Source organism: Leptodactylus fuscus, chromosome 2, assembly GCF_031893055.1.
Source record: "Leptodactylus fuscus isolate aLepFus1 chromosome 2, aLepFus1.hap2, whole genome shotgun sequence".
Taxonomy (NCBI): domain Eukaryota; kingdom Metazoa; phylum Chordata; class Amphibia; order Anura; family Leptodactylidae; genus Leptodactylus; species Leptodactylus fuscus.
This window is the reverse complement of record NC_134266.1, coordinates 61,188,566-61,206,354: the sequence shown is the minus strand read 5'-3', so window position 1 is coordinate 61,206,354 and position 17,789 is coordinate 61,188,566. Positions and strand designations below refer to the sequence as shown.

The window sequence follows — 17,789 nt, the reverse complement described above, 5'->3', positions numbered from 1 at the left end:
GTGCAGAATTCATGGTAGATTTAAAGGGATTCTAACACGTAGGAATAGCCTTAAGAAAGGCTATTCTTCTCCTACCTTTAGGAGTCTTCTCCGAGCCACCGTTCTGGTGATATTCCCGGTTTTCTGTGGTATGCAAATGATTTTTCTCACAGCACTGGGGGCGTCCCCAATACTGCTTGAAAAATCTCCAGCTCCGCCTAATCTTCTTCTGCAACACCTCTCTGCCGCATCTTCTTCTGGCCTGGTCTTCAAAATCCTAGGCATACGCAGTTGGCTCTGCCATCGAGCTTCGGGCAGAGCCGATTGCACATGTCTGGCCATTTTCTTGTGCCCGCTTATACAGTACTCTGCCCAAAGCCCGATGGCAGAGCCAACTGCACATGCCTAGGATTTTGAAGACCAGACCGGAAGAAGATGCAGCAGAGAGGCGTTGCAGAAGATGATGAAGCGGTGCTGGAGATTTTTCAAGCAACATTGTGGACGCACACAGTGCTGTGAGAAAGATCATTTGCATACTGCAGAAAACCGTAAATATCACCGGAACGGCAGCACGAAGATTTCTGAAGGTAGGAGACACTGGGATGTCCTCCATGCACGGGCCGTGCTTCAGCGGCTTCTTTCATTAAATGAATAGGAGCCACAGAAGTAGTCCTATGTCCTATCTGATGTGGCCCAGACTGACGGCCTGCACATGGGATCATGAAAATCACGGTCATGTGTACGGGCCCATAGAAAAGAATGGGTCATTGTGAATACAAGGATAGCACATTGACCCACATCACGGTTGTCTGCAAGGAGCCTTGCATACACAGGTAACAGAAACCTTGTTACGGTCAGGAGTCTTCATCCTGAGCTGATATCAGGGCTGTAACCTAGGCCACCAGCTGTAAACAGTGAGGAGGGTAATTTATCTGTATCTGGCAAACAGGGCAAGATGGATATAGCAATATATTGGGTAAAACTCTTCGGTTGTCTTTAGCTACAAGACTGAATATGATCCTTGAGTTTTGAATATCCCTTTTTAAGGGCACGTTTACATTTTGCAAAGTAATACATATTATACAGCGTTTTAGTAACTGCTCTTTAATGCATTGAGAAAAATGACATAGTAACTATTGAAAAGTAGCACATGGGGACTTGAAAGCCCTGTGGGAATTTTCCTACTGATTCTGACTGTTGGATTTTTGTTGCAGCCTTTGCAATGTTTAAAAGTGTTCACAATGAGTGGCTGGAACCCCCCTCCCGGGAACAGGAAAATGCATGGAGATCTGATGTACTTGTATGTCATAACTATGGAGGACCGTCATGTCAGCATTACAGCGTCTACCCGGGGATTCTACCTCAACCAGTAAGTTTTTCATTCTCTCACTGGACATCTCAAAAGTGGATGTCTAAACTAGAATATTTCTTTTTTTTTTTTTTTTTTTTTTTTTTTTTCTTCTACCGTTCTTAAAAATGAAGGACACGTCTCATGTAGTAGTCTTTGTTCACATTGTCATTTTGCACTTTGTTAGTTGTTGGACAGAGGCTGTAAAGCAGAATGTCAGTGTTCTCTAGTCACATGCTGGGTCCGGTTGGATTGGCATAACTTTAATTGTATGGAATAGCATAATAAAGGTTGCTATTTAATAAAGGGGGAAAAAGTGTTTTTTGGGTTTTTTTTTTTTTTTTTTTTTTTTTTTTTTTTTTTTTAAATCCTTCAACCATGGTTGTTTTATACGGGCACCTTTATAATTCACCATTGGATGGCTGAGAGCAGGACTATACATTCATATCGTATTGGTTGTTCAATGTAGCATTTGGCCCATTTCTTTTATTGCCATATTTAATTTTCCTTTCAAGTTTTATAGGAGTTTATAAAAAATTAATCTTTTGACACTTAAAATATTGGTTAAGTTTCTTGTCTTATTGTGCCATCTTGGTCATATTTGCAGATCTACAGCGTACACCTTCAATCCCAAACCAGCCAATCCCAGCTTCCTTAGTCACTCTTTGGTGGAACTGCTCAACCAAGTCAGTCCTGTATTCAAGAAGAATTTTGCTGCACTACAGAAGAAAAGGTAATGCTTTTGTATAGGGTGTTTTTGTGTTTTCCCCTCTCTCCTTCCACAAACCTATAGTCTGCGTGGGGGAAAAAAAATTCTGAATAAACATATTGAAGTAACTGAATATGTAGGCCATTGTGAAAAAATGCGGCTGGCATATGCCTTAAAGTGGCCATAACTATTAGATGAATGTCAGCCTACTCTGATGCTTTCAGTGGGCTGGATGACCATCTAACGTGTATGTAAAATCACCCCTTCATATCCGGTATCAAAGAGATAAAAGGTTTGGACAAGCTGCATTTTAACATGTCAATTCTGTTTGTGCTTAAGGGAGATAAGCTGATGCCCATGGCTTATTCTACTCTCCTTATTTATAACACGTGCACACTTGGCTGAGCTGAGTGTAAATGTGTATGGGACAATCAGGAGATATGGCTAATGTGTATGGCCAGCTTTTCAAGAACAATTGTCTTTTTGTGTTGTAACTTTTGGGCCGCACCGAACTTGCAGCATCAACAAGTAGAGAGACAGCCCATCAAATAGCGATTACTAACATTGTAAAGTATCAGGGTGCTATTGTAGGAAAATGGTAATGCTCAGGGCAGCTCCACATCTGAACCCCGGTCTCCATTTTGCAGGTTTCCGTTTCCTTCCCAAAACAGGGCAGGAGATGGAAACCTGCAGTCATTTTTCAAACCCATTCATTTGAATGGGTTTGGAAAGTGTCCAGCTGTGAGCCCTGTGAGTGTTTTGTGCTCTCCGCGGTAAAACAGTGTTTTGTTTTGGTTTTTTTGTGTGTTTTTTTTTTTTTTAAACCGGACACAAAGTCGGACATGCAGGACTTTGTGTCCAGTTAAAAAAAAAAAAAAAAACACATGCTCACAGCTGAACACTGTCTGCCAGGTTTCCGTCTTCTGAAAACTGAGATCTGGCGCTGGTGTGAACCCACGCTCCGCTGTCAGTTTATTCATACATTTCTAGGAGGTATAAGAAAGGTGTTCTCTAGGATTATTTCATGGCAGATGTCATTATGTATGAAAGCAGATATGTAAGGAGAGGTTACACATAGTCTGTAATGCCATCACATAATTGTCCTCCTTTATAATGAGATGCTTGTATGTTAGACATTACTCCTATTTGTCACTTACCCGGTGAATGCTCTGTTCTGTGTAGATGTGTTTATTTCATGGCCCTGCTGATTCATGCCCAATAAGTGCAGTGCCAGACTGTATGTGCAGCACCTGCCTCTCTGTACGGAGTGTAATTTGTGTCCATCTATTAGTCTGACATTCTTGTAGAGCAGCGAGGGATTGTGGCTGAAACTCTGCGGGAGACAAATGGATGGAATGGCTCCCTTCCTAAAATCTATGGGATTATCTCATTAATTGACATCATTAGTGTACCCCAGCAGGGGCTGAATAGATAGGTTTCCTGTTCTCGTTCTGATCTAACACAGAAGGAAGAATTAGGATTTATCGCCAGTGTATCTGGTACATTAAGGATGTCCGTACAGGTCTAGCTTAGTGAAATGCTAACAGTGAGGATGATTTAGTTTTTAGTATTCCTTTAGAAGCACTTTTAATTGAACCCCCTCAAAGGTGGGATTCCAATGAAAATATATATATAGTAGACCATTAAAAATGAAACTGCAAAATTGTTACTTTAAGATTTTCTGTTAACTGGGACTTTTTTTTTTTTTTTTTGGATCGGTTCTAATGGATGTGACAATGAACGGTTGGTTATTGTGCAATATAAATTACATGGGGGTCTGTGATGATTTTTGTGATGTGTTACTGTAGTGCAGCATGTTATATCTGCGCGCATTACACTGACCTTCTACTTCTTAGGACTTTCTTTAGACAAAGCAGGCCTGAAGACTTTTAGTGCCTCTGCTGCCATGGCATCCCATTGACAGGGTGCTTCATTTCTCTGTCAAACCACATAGGTGCCGCAGTTCCCTGACCACAGAATCTCCAGGGGCCACTTCTTAGGGCCTTTTTCAACTCTGTGGTTGCTTCAGCCATCTTTTTTGGTGTGGCCTGCTGGGGGAGCAGTATACCAGCCAGGGACAGAAATAGACTTGACAGGCTGATCAGAAGGGCCAGCTCTGTCCTGGGGAGCCCCCTGGACCCAATACAGGTGGTGGGTGACAGAAGGATACTGTCTGTGGTGAGCTCCATGCGGGAGAGCAAATCCCACCCCATGTATGGGACCTTGATGGGACTTGGCAGCACTGTAAGTGACCGTCTGCTTCACCCCAAGTGTGAGAAGGAGCTATCGCAAGTCCTTCCTTCCGACCGCGATCAGGCTGTATAATCTACATCAGACCAAGCGAAGGTAACTCCGCACAGAAAACTATTGATTATGACGATGTAGTGTTCCTTCTTTCTTCTTCTGTTCCTTAGCTGCTATGGTCTCCTAGTATATCTTCTCTTCTCAGCATATGTGTGTCTACGTCTGTAATATATTACTGTGTATTATCCTGTATCTGTATTACTATGCTACTGTAACATGCTGAAATTTCCCCACTGTGGGACTATTAAAGGATTATCATCTTTTATATCTTAAAGTAATAAGAACCCAGTTATATCCAATCCCACCTGCCATAGTGACATGTGCTGCATGTTCTAGCTGATGGCCTCTACATCACAAAGTGCTTCAGTATTGATGCCTGAACCATAAATTTACGTGCGTCACAGGACGAGATTGATTACAACTTTAGAAATATTACTGTGAGGAGCGACGGAAGGACAGTCCTATGTACCATGCGCAACAGAACATGCATCTGTAGTTGGGAGATTTTCTGTAAGTCTGTACCCACCAAACCTCTCTAATAGAGACTTAATTCTTTTTATCCATTTACTTCCAGGGTTCAAAGACATCCTTTTGAAAGGATCGCTACCCCATTCCAGCTCTATAGCTGGTCGGCCCCACAGGTAGAACACGCCATGGACTGTGTTAGAGCAGAGGATGCATATACATCCCGTCTCGGTTATGAAGAGCACATTCCTGGCCAGGTAATGAGGGATTATATTATTTCTATTGGAATATGTGTGCATCTGTTCTTTAGTAGTTTCCTTACTTTTGTGGATACATTTTAGTGTGTATTGCCTTACTGCATACCTTATATCCATATAAGCTGTAATTTTTTTTTACGTGGGTTCCCTCTTTAATGTGCATCTAATAGTGTTTGCTATTTTAGACTAGAGACTGGAATGAAGAACTGCAGACCACAAGAGAATTGCCCCGCAAAAACCTGCCTGAAAGACTGTTAAGGGAGAGAGCAATATTCAAGGTGAGTAAGCTATTAACTCCTCTAGACCACAATTCAGACATCACAAGCATATCTGCAAATTAGAGTCTTTGCTACTAGGCATGGCATCAGTTTTTTTTGCCTTTTTATCTTTTACAATGTATATCGGTCCAGGCTTAACATGAGCAGTTCTCCATGAAATGCCTATTGACATGTAAGCTGAAGTGCAGACTTACCGCAGCAGGTTACCTAATGCTGTCAGTTTTAGGCAAACTAGATCATTTTAACCCCTTCCCAATATCTGGGTCGTTAAAGGGGTTGTCTGACTCTTACACAAATGATGCCAAAAATTGTCAGAATAAAATTAAAAAAAAAAAAATAAATAAATAAATATTTATATAATTTGAAATCTCCTTCTACTGGTTGTCGCCTGATTCCTAGCCATTTTCTCTTCTCGCTGGACCAGAAATGATGCAGCTTCATTTTAGCTGCAATGGTGACCTGAATACGAATGACGTGACCAATTGACTTCGGCAATCACTTACCAGCCTGTCTTGAATGTGGAGTTGTGGTTGGTGGTTTGGCCTACCAACTCCTCTGTTTTTCTGACTCCTTCATAAATGGCTGACAATCCTTGTCAGACGGGCACAGTAAAGCTCTTCTAATACATAGTACAAACTAGTGATTGACTTCCTATGAAAGTAAATATGTAACAAACAATACTATATCTAATTATACAATATTAATAATTACATAATCTTATTTAATTGCACCAAAACTGGTCCTGACTTCAGCTCTGTACAGGTCAGCTCCGAGGCCAATGATTGAAGTGAATAAAAATGAAACGTCACCACTTCTGGTCCAGTGGGGATCAGGCTTTCTGCACTGGCAAGGAACACCTATAAAAAGGTTTAGGCGTAATAGTTTTAACTCTACAGCACCAACATAATCTGCAGCACTTTACAAATCAGATATTTATTTATTTTAACAATTTCCAATACTTAAAGCGGCTGTAGCTTTCCCTGTAACCCATGTCACTCTTATTTAAGGTGAAATCCTGCACGAAAGACTGTACAATACTAACAAGTTTCATATTTTATTTTATGGGAGTTTTTGCCATTAGTTAGGTCAGGACAACACAGCAAGGCTGGCTAGGTGCCTTTGTCTTGAGCTGTACTTGGGGCAGATATAACTGGCACAGTCACCAATGTATTTTATTAGTGCATGACTGTTTTAGTCACATTGATATCCAAGATCAAATACATAAAAACCTAACATGTAGTCCTAATACTATTACACAATCAAAAATGTGAAGTCTCAAATGAACAGCCAAACATATGAATATGACATTTAGTATAGTCACAATGTACATTACCTTTCCACTATTATATTTCTATGGTTTATGGGTTGGATTGGCCTTTTACAGCTGCACATTGTTGTACCTGTTCCTTATAGAGCTTTTCTTGCAGGTGCACAGTGACTTTACAGCAGCTGCTACCAGAGGCGCCATGGCCGTCATTGATGGGAATGTCATGGCCATTAACCCCAGTGAAGAGACAAAAATGCAAATGTTTATCTGGAACAATATCTTTTTCAGCTTGGGATTTGATGTTCGAGATCACTACAAAGATTTTGGTGGGGATAGTGCTGCCTATGTATCTCCCACAAATGACCTTAATGGAGTAAGGACCTACAATGCAGTGGATGTAGAAGGACTATACACCTTAGGGACAGTGGTGGTGGACTATCGAGGTTACAGGGTTACGGCACAATCCATTATCCCAGGGATTTTGGAGCGGGAACAAGAGCAGAGTGTCATTTACGGGTCCATTGACTTTGGCAAAACTGTTGTGTCCCATCCTAAGTACCTGGAGTTGTTAGAAAAAACAAGCCGGCCACTTAAGATCCTAAAACACAAAGTCCTTAATGATAAAGAAGAGGAGGTGGAGCTGTGCTCCTCAGTAGAGTGCAAGGGGATCATTGGCAATGATGGGCGTCACTATATTTTGGACTTGTTACGCACTTTTCCTCCAGACCTCAATTTCCTACCTATAGAAGGTGAGGACATGCCAGAAGAATGTAAGAAGATGGGTTTCCCCAAAGAACACAGACACAAATTATGCTGCCTACGTCAGGAGTTGGTGGATGCTTTTGTGGAACACAGGTAACCTAGTTCTCAAGGTGCTGTGTAGTGGTGGTAATGGACTGTATATTGTGTCATTCAGCCTCATAATATGCCAACACTTCCTGTTCTGTAAAGATCAGGTCTCAGAAGTCACCATAGAAGTCATCATATTGTCACAGGCAGGATTACAATGATCGATAACACCAATATACAGATATAACACAGGATACACCATTTGTAATAGGTGATGGTCACAGCTCTGTTCCTCACCCTCTCTGTACAATGACCTCTGCCAGAGCTCACACAGGATGCCCACAAGACTCTCCCATACAAGTCAATGGGTCAAATTACAGGATCCTTTGGTTGCTGTAAAACAAATCTCTGAATATTCGTAATAACAACTCAGATAATACAACTGCCATGTTTATATATGCAAGCAGAGACTAAGAATGTTCCAGAGAAATACTTTAGAATGTTGTATAACTTTATTATACAGTTACTGAACCTAATAGCAAGAGCTGATAGCATTACTTAGGCGAGGTTCACACTTGCATTGATTAGACTGTTCATGCAGGACTCTTTAGTTTGCCATGCTAGACCATTCTACGGCTGAGGTGCTAAGCAGGGCCTCTGATGCAGGCAACTGTGGCCCTATTACTGGAAACGTTGACAACTTTTAGTGTTCTCTCCGAATTTAACCAAAAGTCACATAATACCCCCAACCTAGGCATAAGCTTTGCTTTCCATCTCCTCCAGTCCGTTCCTCAGTTTTAACCTTTAAGACCATAAGATACCTGGAATATTCCCACTCTCATTGTGCCACATTAACATGTACTATGCTCTTACAGATACCTCCTGTTTATGAAATTGGCTGCCATGCAGCTCATGCAGCAGAAGACCTCCTCACAGGAGAACCCCGCTGCCCTGGAAAATGGGGGATCTGCAACCTCATCTGATTCCTCAGCCCAAGGTGAGGCTCCGGAACAGAGCCAGTCTGCAGACAAGACAGTGGACAATAAAGATGGAGAGTCCCATGTCAAAGAACTATCAGAAACTGTGGCATCTGACACTGAAGCTGGTATGTATACTAGTAATGACCGACAACACCCCTGACTGTATTGGGCTCTGGTCACATTCATGTATGAGAGCGCTGATGTTGGCAACTAATTTCAATTGCAAAATAGTGAAAAGAAAGTAACATGACAAAACCTTAATGAAATGACTTGTTGTAAATTGAAACAATCATGCCAATCTGTACAGAGCCTAAAAGTCAGATGGTAGCAACTAAAGCTAAAACATAAAGTATATCAATGTTGTCTGAACCCATCGAAATTAGCTGATCAGCTAAGCTATGTGGAGGTGTCCAACTTTCCCTCAATGGCTGATGCTGGTGGGGTCAGGATTAGGCTGCCTGATATTTAACACCTCTAATACTTTTGTTATCAAGTAAAATACGACTACCGGTGATGCCTGACACCAACGCGCTCCACCCCTATACATACACAGGCCAAGCTTCCATGTGTATGGGGAAAGGTGGCCATGGGAGGAATAGTGGTCAGCCAGACAATCGCCTAGCTGACGCTATCTAAAGTTTAGTTTGCATTTACACTTTCAGTTTTGTGTTCAGTTTTTAATTTAACTTTATTTACTGTGTCGCAGAAAATCTGGCTTTTCATCTGCTATTTTCAGACGGACACTGCAACAGAGGCTTTGATGTAGATGTGAGATTAGTCTCACTTGTATCTTACCTATTTATTTCTGTGCTTAGTGATTGTCTTTTTTATTTAATGATTGACTGCTCTTCATACACAACTCTGCTTCCAGAGATGGCTGCCAGTCATTGATGGGACCGCCCACTGGACTCATAAACCTATCTAAGCATATTAAAATCAGAACTATAAATGACAGGTTATTTTTAATCTTTTATCAAACTCTAGATCTACTCAGCTCCTCCTGCTCTATAACATTCGGTCTGTGGATTAGACTGCATTCCAATGGTGACACATTACATGCCATTGAATGGTGTGGAACCCATTGATGTCAAGTTAACATTTGCTCAGTCTGTGTAAATGAACAGTCTACAATGTAATTCTCGTTTTACTAAGTGATCTTCACTACTCTACCGGAATAGTGTCTGTGCCAGTCTAGCGCTAGAGCCATGTTCTGGAGCCGTATAGAGTGTGTTTGTGTTTGTGAAGATTTTTGATACTATTGGCTGATTTTTCACTTTTTTTTTTTTTTTTTTTTGTAGATCTGAAGAGTCGGGAAGTCATCCGCAAGGCGTGTCAAGCTGTGGGATCAGTCAGTGAGACCTCCTTTGATATACGTTTTAACCCAGATATCTTTTCTCCAGGTAATAATATTGAAATGCTAACGGGAAGGGGAATTTAAATAAAGAATTAAAGGGGGGAAAAAAATCCAGTGAAAAACAACTAACTTGCTAACTGGACAGTGTCCCTATCATAAAGATGGTCGGGTCCAGATGTGCAGTAACCAAAGACATAAATTAGTACTCTAATCTCATTGTCGCGCCCAAGGTGACAACAGTACATTAACCCCTTCTTGTTTTTGCTATTTGACTACAGGTGTGCGCTTCCCGGAGTCTGCACAGGTGGAGGTTCTGAACCAGAAACAATTATTGAAGGACGCAGCAGCTTTTGTATTGTCCTGTCAGATTCCATGTTTGGTAAGAACTGCTATACAGAGTTGTGTATTAGTGTCAGCTGTCAAGTAGTGAATACACAAAAATGGCATCTTCACCTTTCAGCAAACTGCAGCTGCTGTAAATACTGAGTTATCAAAAGATAGGGATGACAGAAATGGTTTAAAAAAAAAGAAAAAAAACTATCCAAAATATGTGATAACACTTAAAGTGCTGCAAAATAATGCTGCCGTCTCAGGCTCCATGCAGGAAGCATACAGCGCTATTCTTGCCATTTAACAGACCTCATTGAAAAGTCAATGTCTTCTGCAGTATGCCACTGAGATCACTTGTAGACGGCTTCAGCACAGAATACTGACATCTGTACTGATCAGATGTTGTGATGGTAGTATGTCAAAGCCCACACATACTATACAGTGACAGCACATAGTAGACAAACTTGCACAAATATACAGCAGTACCAAACTGTCACCTTATCCTACTAATATTATAATTGTGGAAGTTTGTTCATCGATCACCCAAAAATGACTGAACAGATTTGGATGAGATTTGACACATAGTTTGTAACCTCGATCCCGATAAATGACATGGCTTCACAACTGTTATGAATTTATGTTCACGTACAATATTAAACTGCTGTTGGCAGCAGCTGATAAAGCCCGGTCTGTTATCACTATGTAAACACTCAGCTAACCCTCAGACCATTGTGTACATGCATTTGCATATTATTTGATCTGCTCCAGTCAGTGCAGACACACTGGATGGGAAAACACCTTTAATCCATGCATTTAAACATGCTGGGGAAAAAGAAAATCTAATTTGTTGCAAAATTCTAAAACACTGAGGGCTATGTAGGTAGCCAGAATTCAACAGACTTCTGAAGCGAGGTTTCAGGGGGATCATTAACGCCAACAACACACTCATTATATGGTGTCTCAGCGAGCTGGTGAGATGCCAGAACAATCACAGGCACGGTGCAAGGAACAAGTTCAGCAGTAGGACAGTTTGAGAGCTGCCGAAATGCTGGAGCAGGCGAACCATTGACAGCAGCAATTTGCTGAATATAGGCAGATTAGCGACGCCAACAACACGCAGACGAAGTCGCGGGCAGGGGCTAGTTATGTCATATTTGTTAAAATCTTTGAATCTTTTGTGAACACTTAATTCTCTTCACAGATTAAGGACTGTCTTGACCATAATGTAGTTCCCATGGATGGAGCAACCCTGGCAGAAGCAATGCACCAGAGAGGAATTAACATGCGCTACCTAGGCAAAGTTATAGAGATCGTCAAAAAGTTCCCTATCCCATCCCAGCTAGATCATGTCTATGTGAGTACATTACACTTTATTTTAAATTTCTGTAACAATCTAAAGTTTTGTATTAAGCCAGTAGTACGAGTAGTCAACTTTTCTCATATACACTAAACTTCTGCAGGATTATATAGGACATTATAGAAAGTACTGAAGTGAATAAAGCACTTGGGGGGGGGGGGGGGGGGATGCAAAGTCTTGTTATCTGCAGCAGTTCTTTTATGCTCTTGTTTCTCCACACTTGGCTCCTACTCACCCCCTCTGCTCTCCATAGACTTCTGATATGATCTGTGATCTTCTGTCTGTCTTGCTAGGCAGAATTCAGAAGGAAAATGTCAGTTTAGTATAGAGGAAATCTGCCGAAGTGAAGAAAAAAAGAAGCATTTTTTATGATATACTACAAAGTTTGTTGTATTCACTTGTACTATTGATTTTGTGGAAAGTTTACTGAAAAGTTAATGACCTTTGAATGCATTTTATGAGAATTTAGCTGTCTGCCATTGTAGCGGTACCTTAGCTCTCTGGTGGCCATAGTTCTTTATGGACTGCTTTTATGAAGTCAACACACTTTTGGCTACTGCTGTTGTTTGTTTGGTTTTTTTTTTTGTATTCTAGCTGTAATTTAGCTATTAAAAGTTGACTGGTGTTTCTACAATGTTGTTACCTTTTGTATTGCTTGGCTTTATTTGACCTGAAGATCTTTTTGTCCTTTTTACTTTTTTAGAAAATCCTAATTAGTGAAGTGATCACCAGGTCTGCAAAACACGTCTTCAAGACCTACCTGCAGGTAAGACCTCAGTAATACACTTTTATAAGACTTGCCTTAGTTTACCTTATGTAAATTATGGCTGATCGAGACTATGCACATAACAGAGTGTGTCTTCCGGGCTTCTGTTCCGACCCAGAGCACAGTTGGGTAGATGTGACTAGCACACTGTCACGTACATAAAACCTAGTTTTGTGTGTGTGTGTGTGTGTGTGTGTGTGTCACTTTTTTTTTTTTTTTTTAATTAAATAAACTCTTTCATTGAGGTTAGATTTTTTTATTTGTACATAAAGCTCTATTTTCTACCTGATGGGTATTAGCAGCTGGACATAATTGGTGATCTCATCAGTATAAAATGTTCTACAAATTATTGTGCCTCCTTGTGGTTGTGTACTACAAATCCCTAGACACGTTTGTGCTGCCATATGGCGCCTATACTTAGCATTGCAGTAGTTATTCTCTAGAAGCAATGCTTTACATATAGAAACTGATGGAGTTAACATCTTATATTGTTCGTTTCATATAGAATTTGCCAGAAAAATTCTCTGTACGTAATTGTTGGGATGAAGAGGTACAGGAAGGCTCATGGACTGTTTGTGTTATATTACAGCTCCATGCAACTTTGTACTAAGCTGTAATATATAGTTGTATGCCTGAGCCCCTAGGGATGAATTCATATGAATATAAATATATATCTCATTTATATATCATATAAATCTCAGTGTGATTTCTGCCTATTATTCCTAACTTCTTCTTATGGTAGCCGTAAGGCAATAGAGTGGTTTTAGTTTCTAGTCTGGTACTGGAAGCCTCTCCAAGCTAAACCTTTCTGTTTCTCTCAAGGGTGTAGAGCTGTCTGGCCTCTCTGCTGCCATTAGCCATTTCCTGAACTGCTTCCTAAGCTCCTTCCCCAACTCCATTGCTCACCTTCCCACTGATGAGCTGGTCTCCAAGAAAAAAAACAAGAAGCGCAAGAACAGGAACCTTGGCAGTGCTGACAACACCGCCTGGGCCAGTGTCACCCCTCAGGAGCTATGGAAGAACATCTGCACCGAAGCCAAAGCCTACTTTGACTTCAGTCTTGAATGGTAAGTGGCACCAAAATATCATGAAAATTGTCCAAATACCTAGAAACCATTAACAACCCAAGAACAATTTATCAGGACTATTTCACAGTAGTAAAACCTAAGTGGTCTCCTTTTTATTTTTAGTGAAAATGTGGACCAGGCCGTGGAGATCTACAACCTGCAGAAGATCAGCCTTCTCCGAGAAATCTGTAACAAAGTTGGCATCCAGGTACGTCTGTGCCCTTCAGTTCAGTGCGCCATTATCCAGTGGACTGGACAGATCTCCTGTTGGGCCTGTTGTTGGGATATTTCTGGTGGGGGTCTGACCTCTAGTTGAGAGGGACATGGTACAGGTGTATGCTGACTCCTTTTCAAGGCTGTGGAGAAGGAGTCTGATCCAATTGTGGTGTAGTCTGTCAGAAAAAAAGTTCCAGTTTTAAAATAAAACCATTAGTTAATGGTAGTTATGTTATATAATTATTAATATTGCGCAATTAGATGTATAGTCACATAGGAATCCATCACTGACTTTTTAATTCATTAGAGGATCTTTACTGCTTCTGACTGACCATGCCTGTCAGCCATTTGTAAAGGGGTCAGGCTTTTTTTTTTTTTAAAAAAAAAAAAAAAAAAAAGTCTGCGTCTGGGGTTTAACCTACAGACTCCACAACACTTCTCCCTTACACAGATTTTATTTCTCCTGCACTGTGGCCACAGCTATCCTGTGAAGGAAACTGCAGCCTGGCCCCTCAGTGAATAGGGCCACCGAAAAATTAGGAGAGACAGCACTACATGAACAATGTACCTCCCTCGTTCTCTGGAACGTAGAAGTTGGACTCTTACTGATCTAAGTGATGGCATAACCATTGTGTATTTCCATGTTCTTTCTTAGAAATAATGATTAAGGTGGAATATTTCTGTAATATTGGAGGCTAGGGTGGTTTTTGTTTTTTTGTTTGTTTTTTTTTTTCTCTCATCCACTTGTATGAATTTTTAAGAAATCAGTCTCTGTATACCTGTATATAAGATTGAATATATGTGTCGTTTTATGGATTTATACAACATCGATCTGTCATACTGCCATGTATCTTAGACTAGAACTATTACTATTTGTCACTGATGTAACTATTTGACTACTTTAGCATACACTGTGTATTGCAATTGAGTATATCCTGAAACTCAGTAAGTGACCCAAAACTTTTTTTTTTTTTTTTCCCCCTCAATGTCAGGTTCTACTTAAAGAGTACAACTTTGATAACCGACATAAGCCCACCTTTACTGAAGAGGATATTTTAAATATTTTCCCTGTGGTGAAACATGTAAATCCCAAAGCATCTGATGCTTTTCATTTCTTCCAAAGTGGACAAGCTAAAGTGCAACAGGGTGAGTGCTTGTGTATTGTCTGTGATTTGTGATATTAAGTTATGTTCACATGGTGGAATATCGCGCGCAGTTTGCTGCAGATTCTGCCTGATACCAGCCTCCATTGAGATCAATGGAATGTAGCCTTTTTTTTTTTTTTTTTTTCTCAACTAGGTATCGTTTCTTAGCAAATAAGCAGCATCTCCTGATAACCATAGGTGTGACTAAGAGGTAGAGATGAGCGAGTATATTCGATCGAATACTTCCGCTGCATAGTCCTTGGTGTAGAAAAGATGCCAGGGAAGGTGGGAGGGGCAGTAAAAATTTGAGTCCCCTCCCACCTTCCCTGGCACTTTTTTTTTTTTTTTTTTTTTTTTTTTTACACCATGAACTATGCAGCGGAGGTATTTGATTGAATATACTCGCTCAGAAGAGGCAAAAAAATTCTGACAGGCAGGTGTGGAAATTGCAAGTTCTGCTTCAGAATTTGATCAAGTCTAAAGTTTAGGCTTCAAGTTCAGAGTCTTTCAACCATGTGAACATACTCTGAGGCAGGGGTAGGGAACCTTTGGCTCTACAGCTGCTGTGAAACTACAACTCCCAACATGCTCCACTCACTTCCATGTGAGTTCCCAGAACAGCAGAGCAAGTATGTATGCTGGGAGTTGTAGTTTTGCAACAGCTGGAGAGCCGTACGTTCCCTACCCCTGCTCTAAGGGGTTGTCCAATGAGTGCACTGGCCAATCTGTATCCCTTAAAGGGGTATTCCCACGAACATAACTATTTATAAATTTGTAGGTAATTAAAAGTTAAACATTTTTGCAAATATAAGTAATTAAACATTTTGCAGAGTTTTAAAGATTTTTCTCTAAATATCTTGTAGTCACTGTCTGTTGTTCTGATCGGTTGCCAGTGGATACGACCATGAATGTAAAACTTTCTAAGCTCAGAAAATCAGCCATGATGTCCTTATTGTGGCCGGGATATCTTCTGATACATGTAGTGTCTCTGCCTGATCACTATGCTACAATAAGGACATCATGGCTGGGTTTTGGACAAGTCCCAGACCATAGAAAGTTTCTGCGTTTGTGGTCAAATACATTGTCTACCGATCAAGATAACAGACTGTCACCACTAAGATGTTTAGAGAAAATCTTTAAGCGCCTGCAGAATTTTTAATTACTTATATTTGCAAAAATGTTTAACTTTTAATTATCTAGAAATATGGATATGGTTACCTTAATGGGAATAACCCTTTTTTTTTTTTTTTTTTTTTTTTTTCTTTTTTTTTTTTTTTGTTGCACGCTTATGAAATGTCAAAATGATGATTTCCTTATCTTTACTATAAATATCTGCAGGTTTCCTTAAGGAAGGGTGTGAACTTATTAATGAAGCCTTAAATTTGTTTAATAATGTGTATGGCGCAATGCACGTAGAGATCTGTGCGTGCCTACGACTACTCGCCCGACTGAACTACATCATGGGTGACTACTCAGAGGTAAGTACTCTATACATAGTGACTGCCATTTCTTTATTTCCAGTAGTTGTAGGGAGCCCAATAGTGAGAGACTCAAGAAAGCTCAGCTGTAAGTACAACTAAACAGGTTACTGAATCTATAGTGATCCAAAGTGATCAGGAGACTTCTCCCATAGAGCCGGTCATGTTTAGGTGGATTTCCTCTTAAATATGACATAGGAGACTACAACTCTATGCCACTGAGTATTTATTTCTACATTATTATGCTGGATTCATGACTGTCAGTATAAAACATACACGTTGCATTGTCCTCTATAGGAGGCTCTTCATATTAGACATCAGTGTGGTTATATTTAATTTTGTGGTTCAATTATGGGAATTGAATTTTTTTTTTTTTCTCCCCCCCCCACAAGGCCTTAAGCAATCAGCAGAAAGCAGTATTGATGAGCGAGAGGATTCTGGGTATTGAGCACCCCAGCACCATCCAGGAATATGTGAGTATATGCTGTAATGTACCAATCTGTCTCACCAGGGTAGCCGGGTCTACTGTTCAACTTTGTGTTTCTGATTTAGTTTATTTCTATTGTCCTCACTGACTTGTGTATTTTGTTGCAGATGCATCTAGCTTTGTACTGCTTTGCAAATAACCAGCTTTCCATTGCATTGAATCTACTATACCGAGCCCGGTATCTCATGCTGCTTGTGTACGGAGAAGGTCACCCTGAAATGGCGCTCTTAGATGTAAGTAGTTTCCTTGTACCCCAATTAATGTGATTTTACAAACTTCTTATCTTTTATTGACAGAATGTGAGAGAGATGTATGGTATTGCAGAGGTTTGATCGCTGAGACCCTGCTGGGTTGAGAATGAGGGTCCCCCATTACCCTGTGTGAACATTATTGTGCATATGACTATTTAGTAGTGGTCACCATTACATACTCTGCTCTATTCACATGGGGGACTCGGGGTCACCACTATCAATGAACATGGCTGCACATAGAACTAGCAGATTTAGATTTCTGTTGTCTGTAGTGTCTGTCATATTATCTTGTGTCACAACACAACCACATTGTCAATTAGGTATTATGTATTAGTTCTGCCATAGGTCCTCTCTAGACCTGAATGAATTAGATACTCATGTTAAACCTGCTCATACACATTATGAGTTGCTGGGTTTTTGCCACTTTCCTCAAAGTGGCACAGGTCTGTCTGAAATGCTGATGAGAATACATCTGACGAGTTGTAAACCTTACAATTGGTATCCTGTTTCTACACGTGTTCAGTCCATGGCTGTGTAGTGTCATTTCTTTAAAGGGGTTAACTACACATGACAAGACTTTGCATGAAACAATGCCATCCCTTTAAGTCATGTTCTGCAAAGCACATAAAAAAGTGTCAGATGCAAGATATATATATATATATATATATATATATATATATATATATATATATATATATATATATATATATATAAAAAATTATTTTTTTTTTTTTTTTTTAACTTCCCTGCCCTTGCATAACCAAGTATTTATTGTCTCCTCAGAGCAACATTGGCCTGGTGCTTCACGGAGTAATGGAGTATGACCTGTCTCTCCGCTTCTTGGAGAACGCACTTAACATCAACTCTAAATATCATGGCGCCAAGTCTCTCAAGGTTGCACTCAGGTGAATAGGACTCTTATGGGTTATACCTGAATTTCCTGGACTCCAGAGGATAATAAA

The 17,789-nt window shown here is 40.3% G+C and overlaps 1 protein-coding gene across 2 annotated transcripts in view; it reads left to right on the top strand.

Annotated features, from left to right (window-relative positions):
• The window catches only part of CLUH (CLUH binding protein of NUMT mRNA), a 38,927-nt gene that overhangs the window by 16,355 nt on the left and 4,783 nt on the right, over positions 1–17,789 (top strand). For both annotated transcript variants that reach the window (XM_075263810.1, XM_075263809.1), the window contains exons 6-22: positions 1,194–1,348; positions 1,935–2,060; positions 4,915–5,062; positions 5,248–5,340; positions 6,768–7,462; positions 8,272–8,501; positions 9,675–9,776; positions 10,009–10,109; positions 11,262–11,414; positions 12,121–12,183; positions 13,006–13,250; positions 13,374–13,458; positions 14,459–14,612; positions 15,950–16,089; positions 16,482–16,562; positions 16,684–16,809; positions 17,611–17,732. In XM_075263810.1, the coding sequence (XP_075119911.1) occupies positions 1,194–1,348; positions 1,935–2,060; positions 4,915–5,062; positions 5,248–5,340; positions 6,768–7,462; positions 8,272–8,501; positions 9,675–9,776; positions 10,009–10,109; positions 11,262–11,414; positions 12,121–12,183; positions 13,006–13,250; positions 13,374–13,458; positions 14,459–14,612; positions 15,950–16,089; positions 16,482–16,562; positions 16,684–16,809; positions 17,611–17,732 (2,819 nt within the window). The remainder of the gene's footprint in view (positions 1–1,193; positions 1,349–1,934; positions 2,061–4,914; positions 5,063–5,247; positions 5,341–6,767; positions 7,463–8,271; positions 8,502–9,674; positions 9,777–10,008; positions 10,110–11,261; positions 11,415–12,120; positions 12,184–13,005; positions 13,251–13,373; positions 13,459–14,458; positions 14,613–15,949; positions 16,090–16,481; positions 16,563–16,683; positions 16,810–17,610; positions 17,733–17,789) is intronic.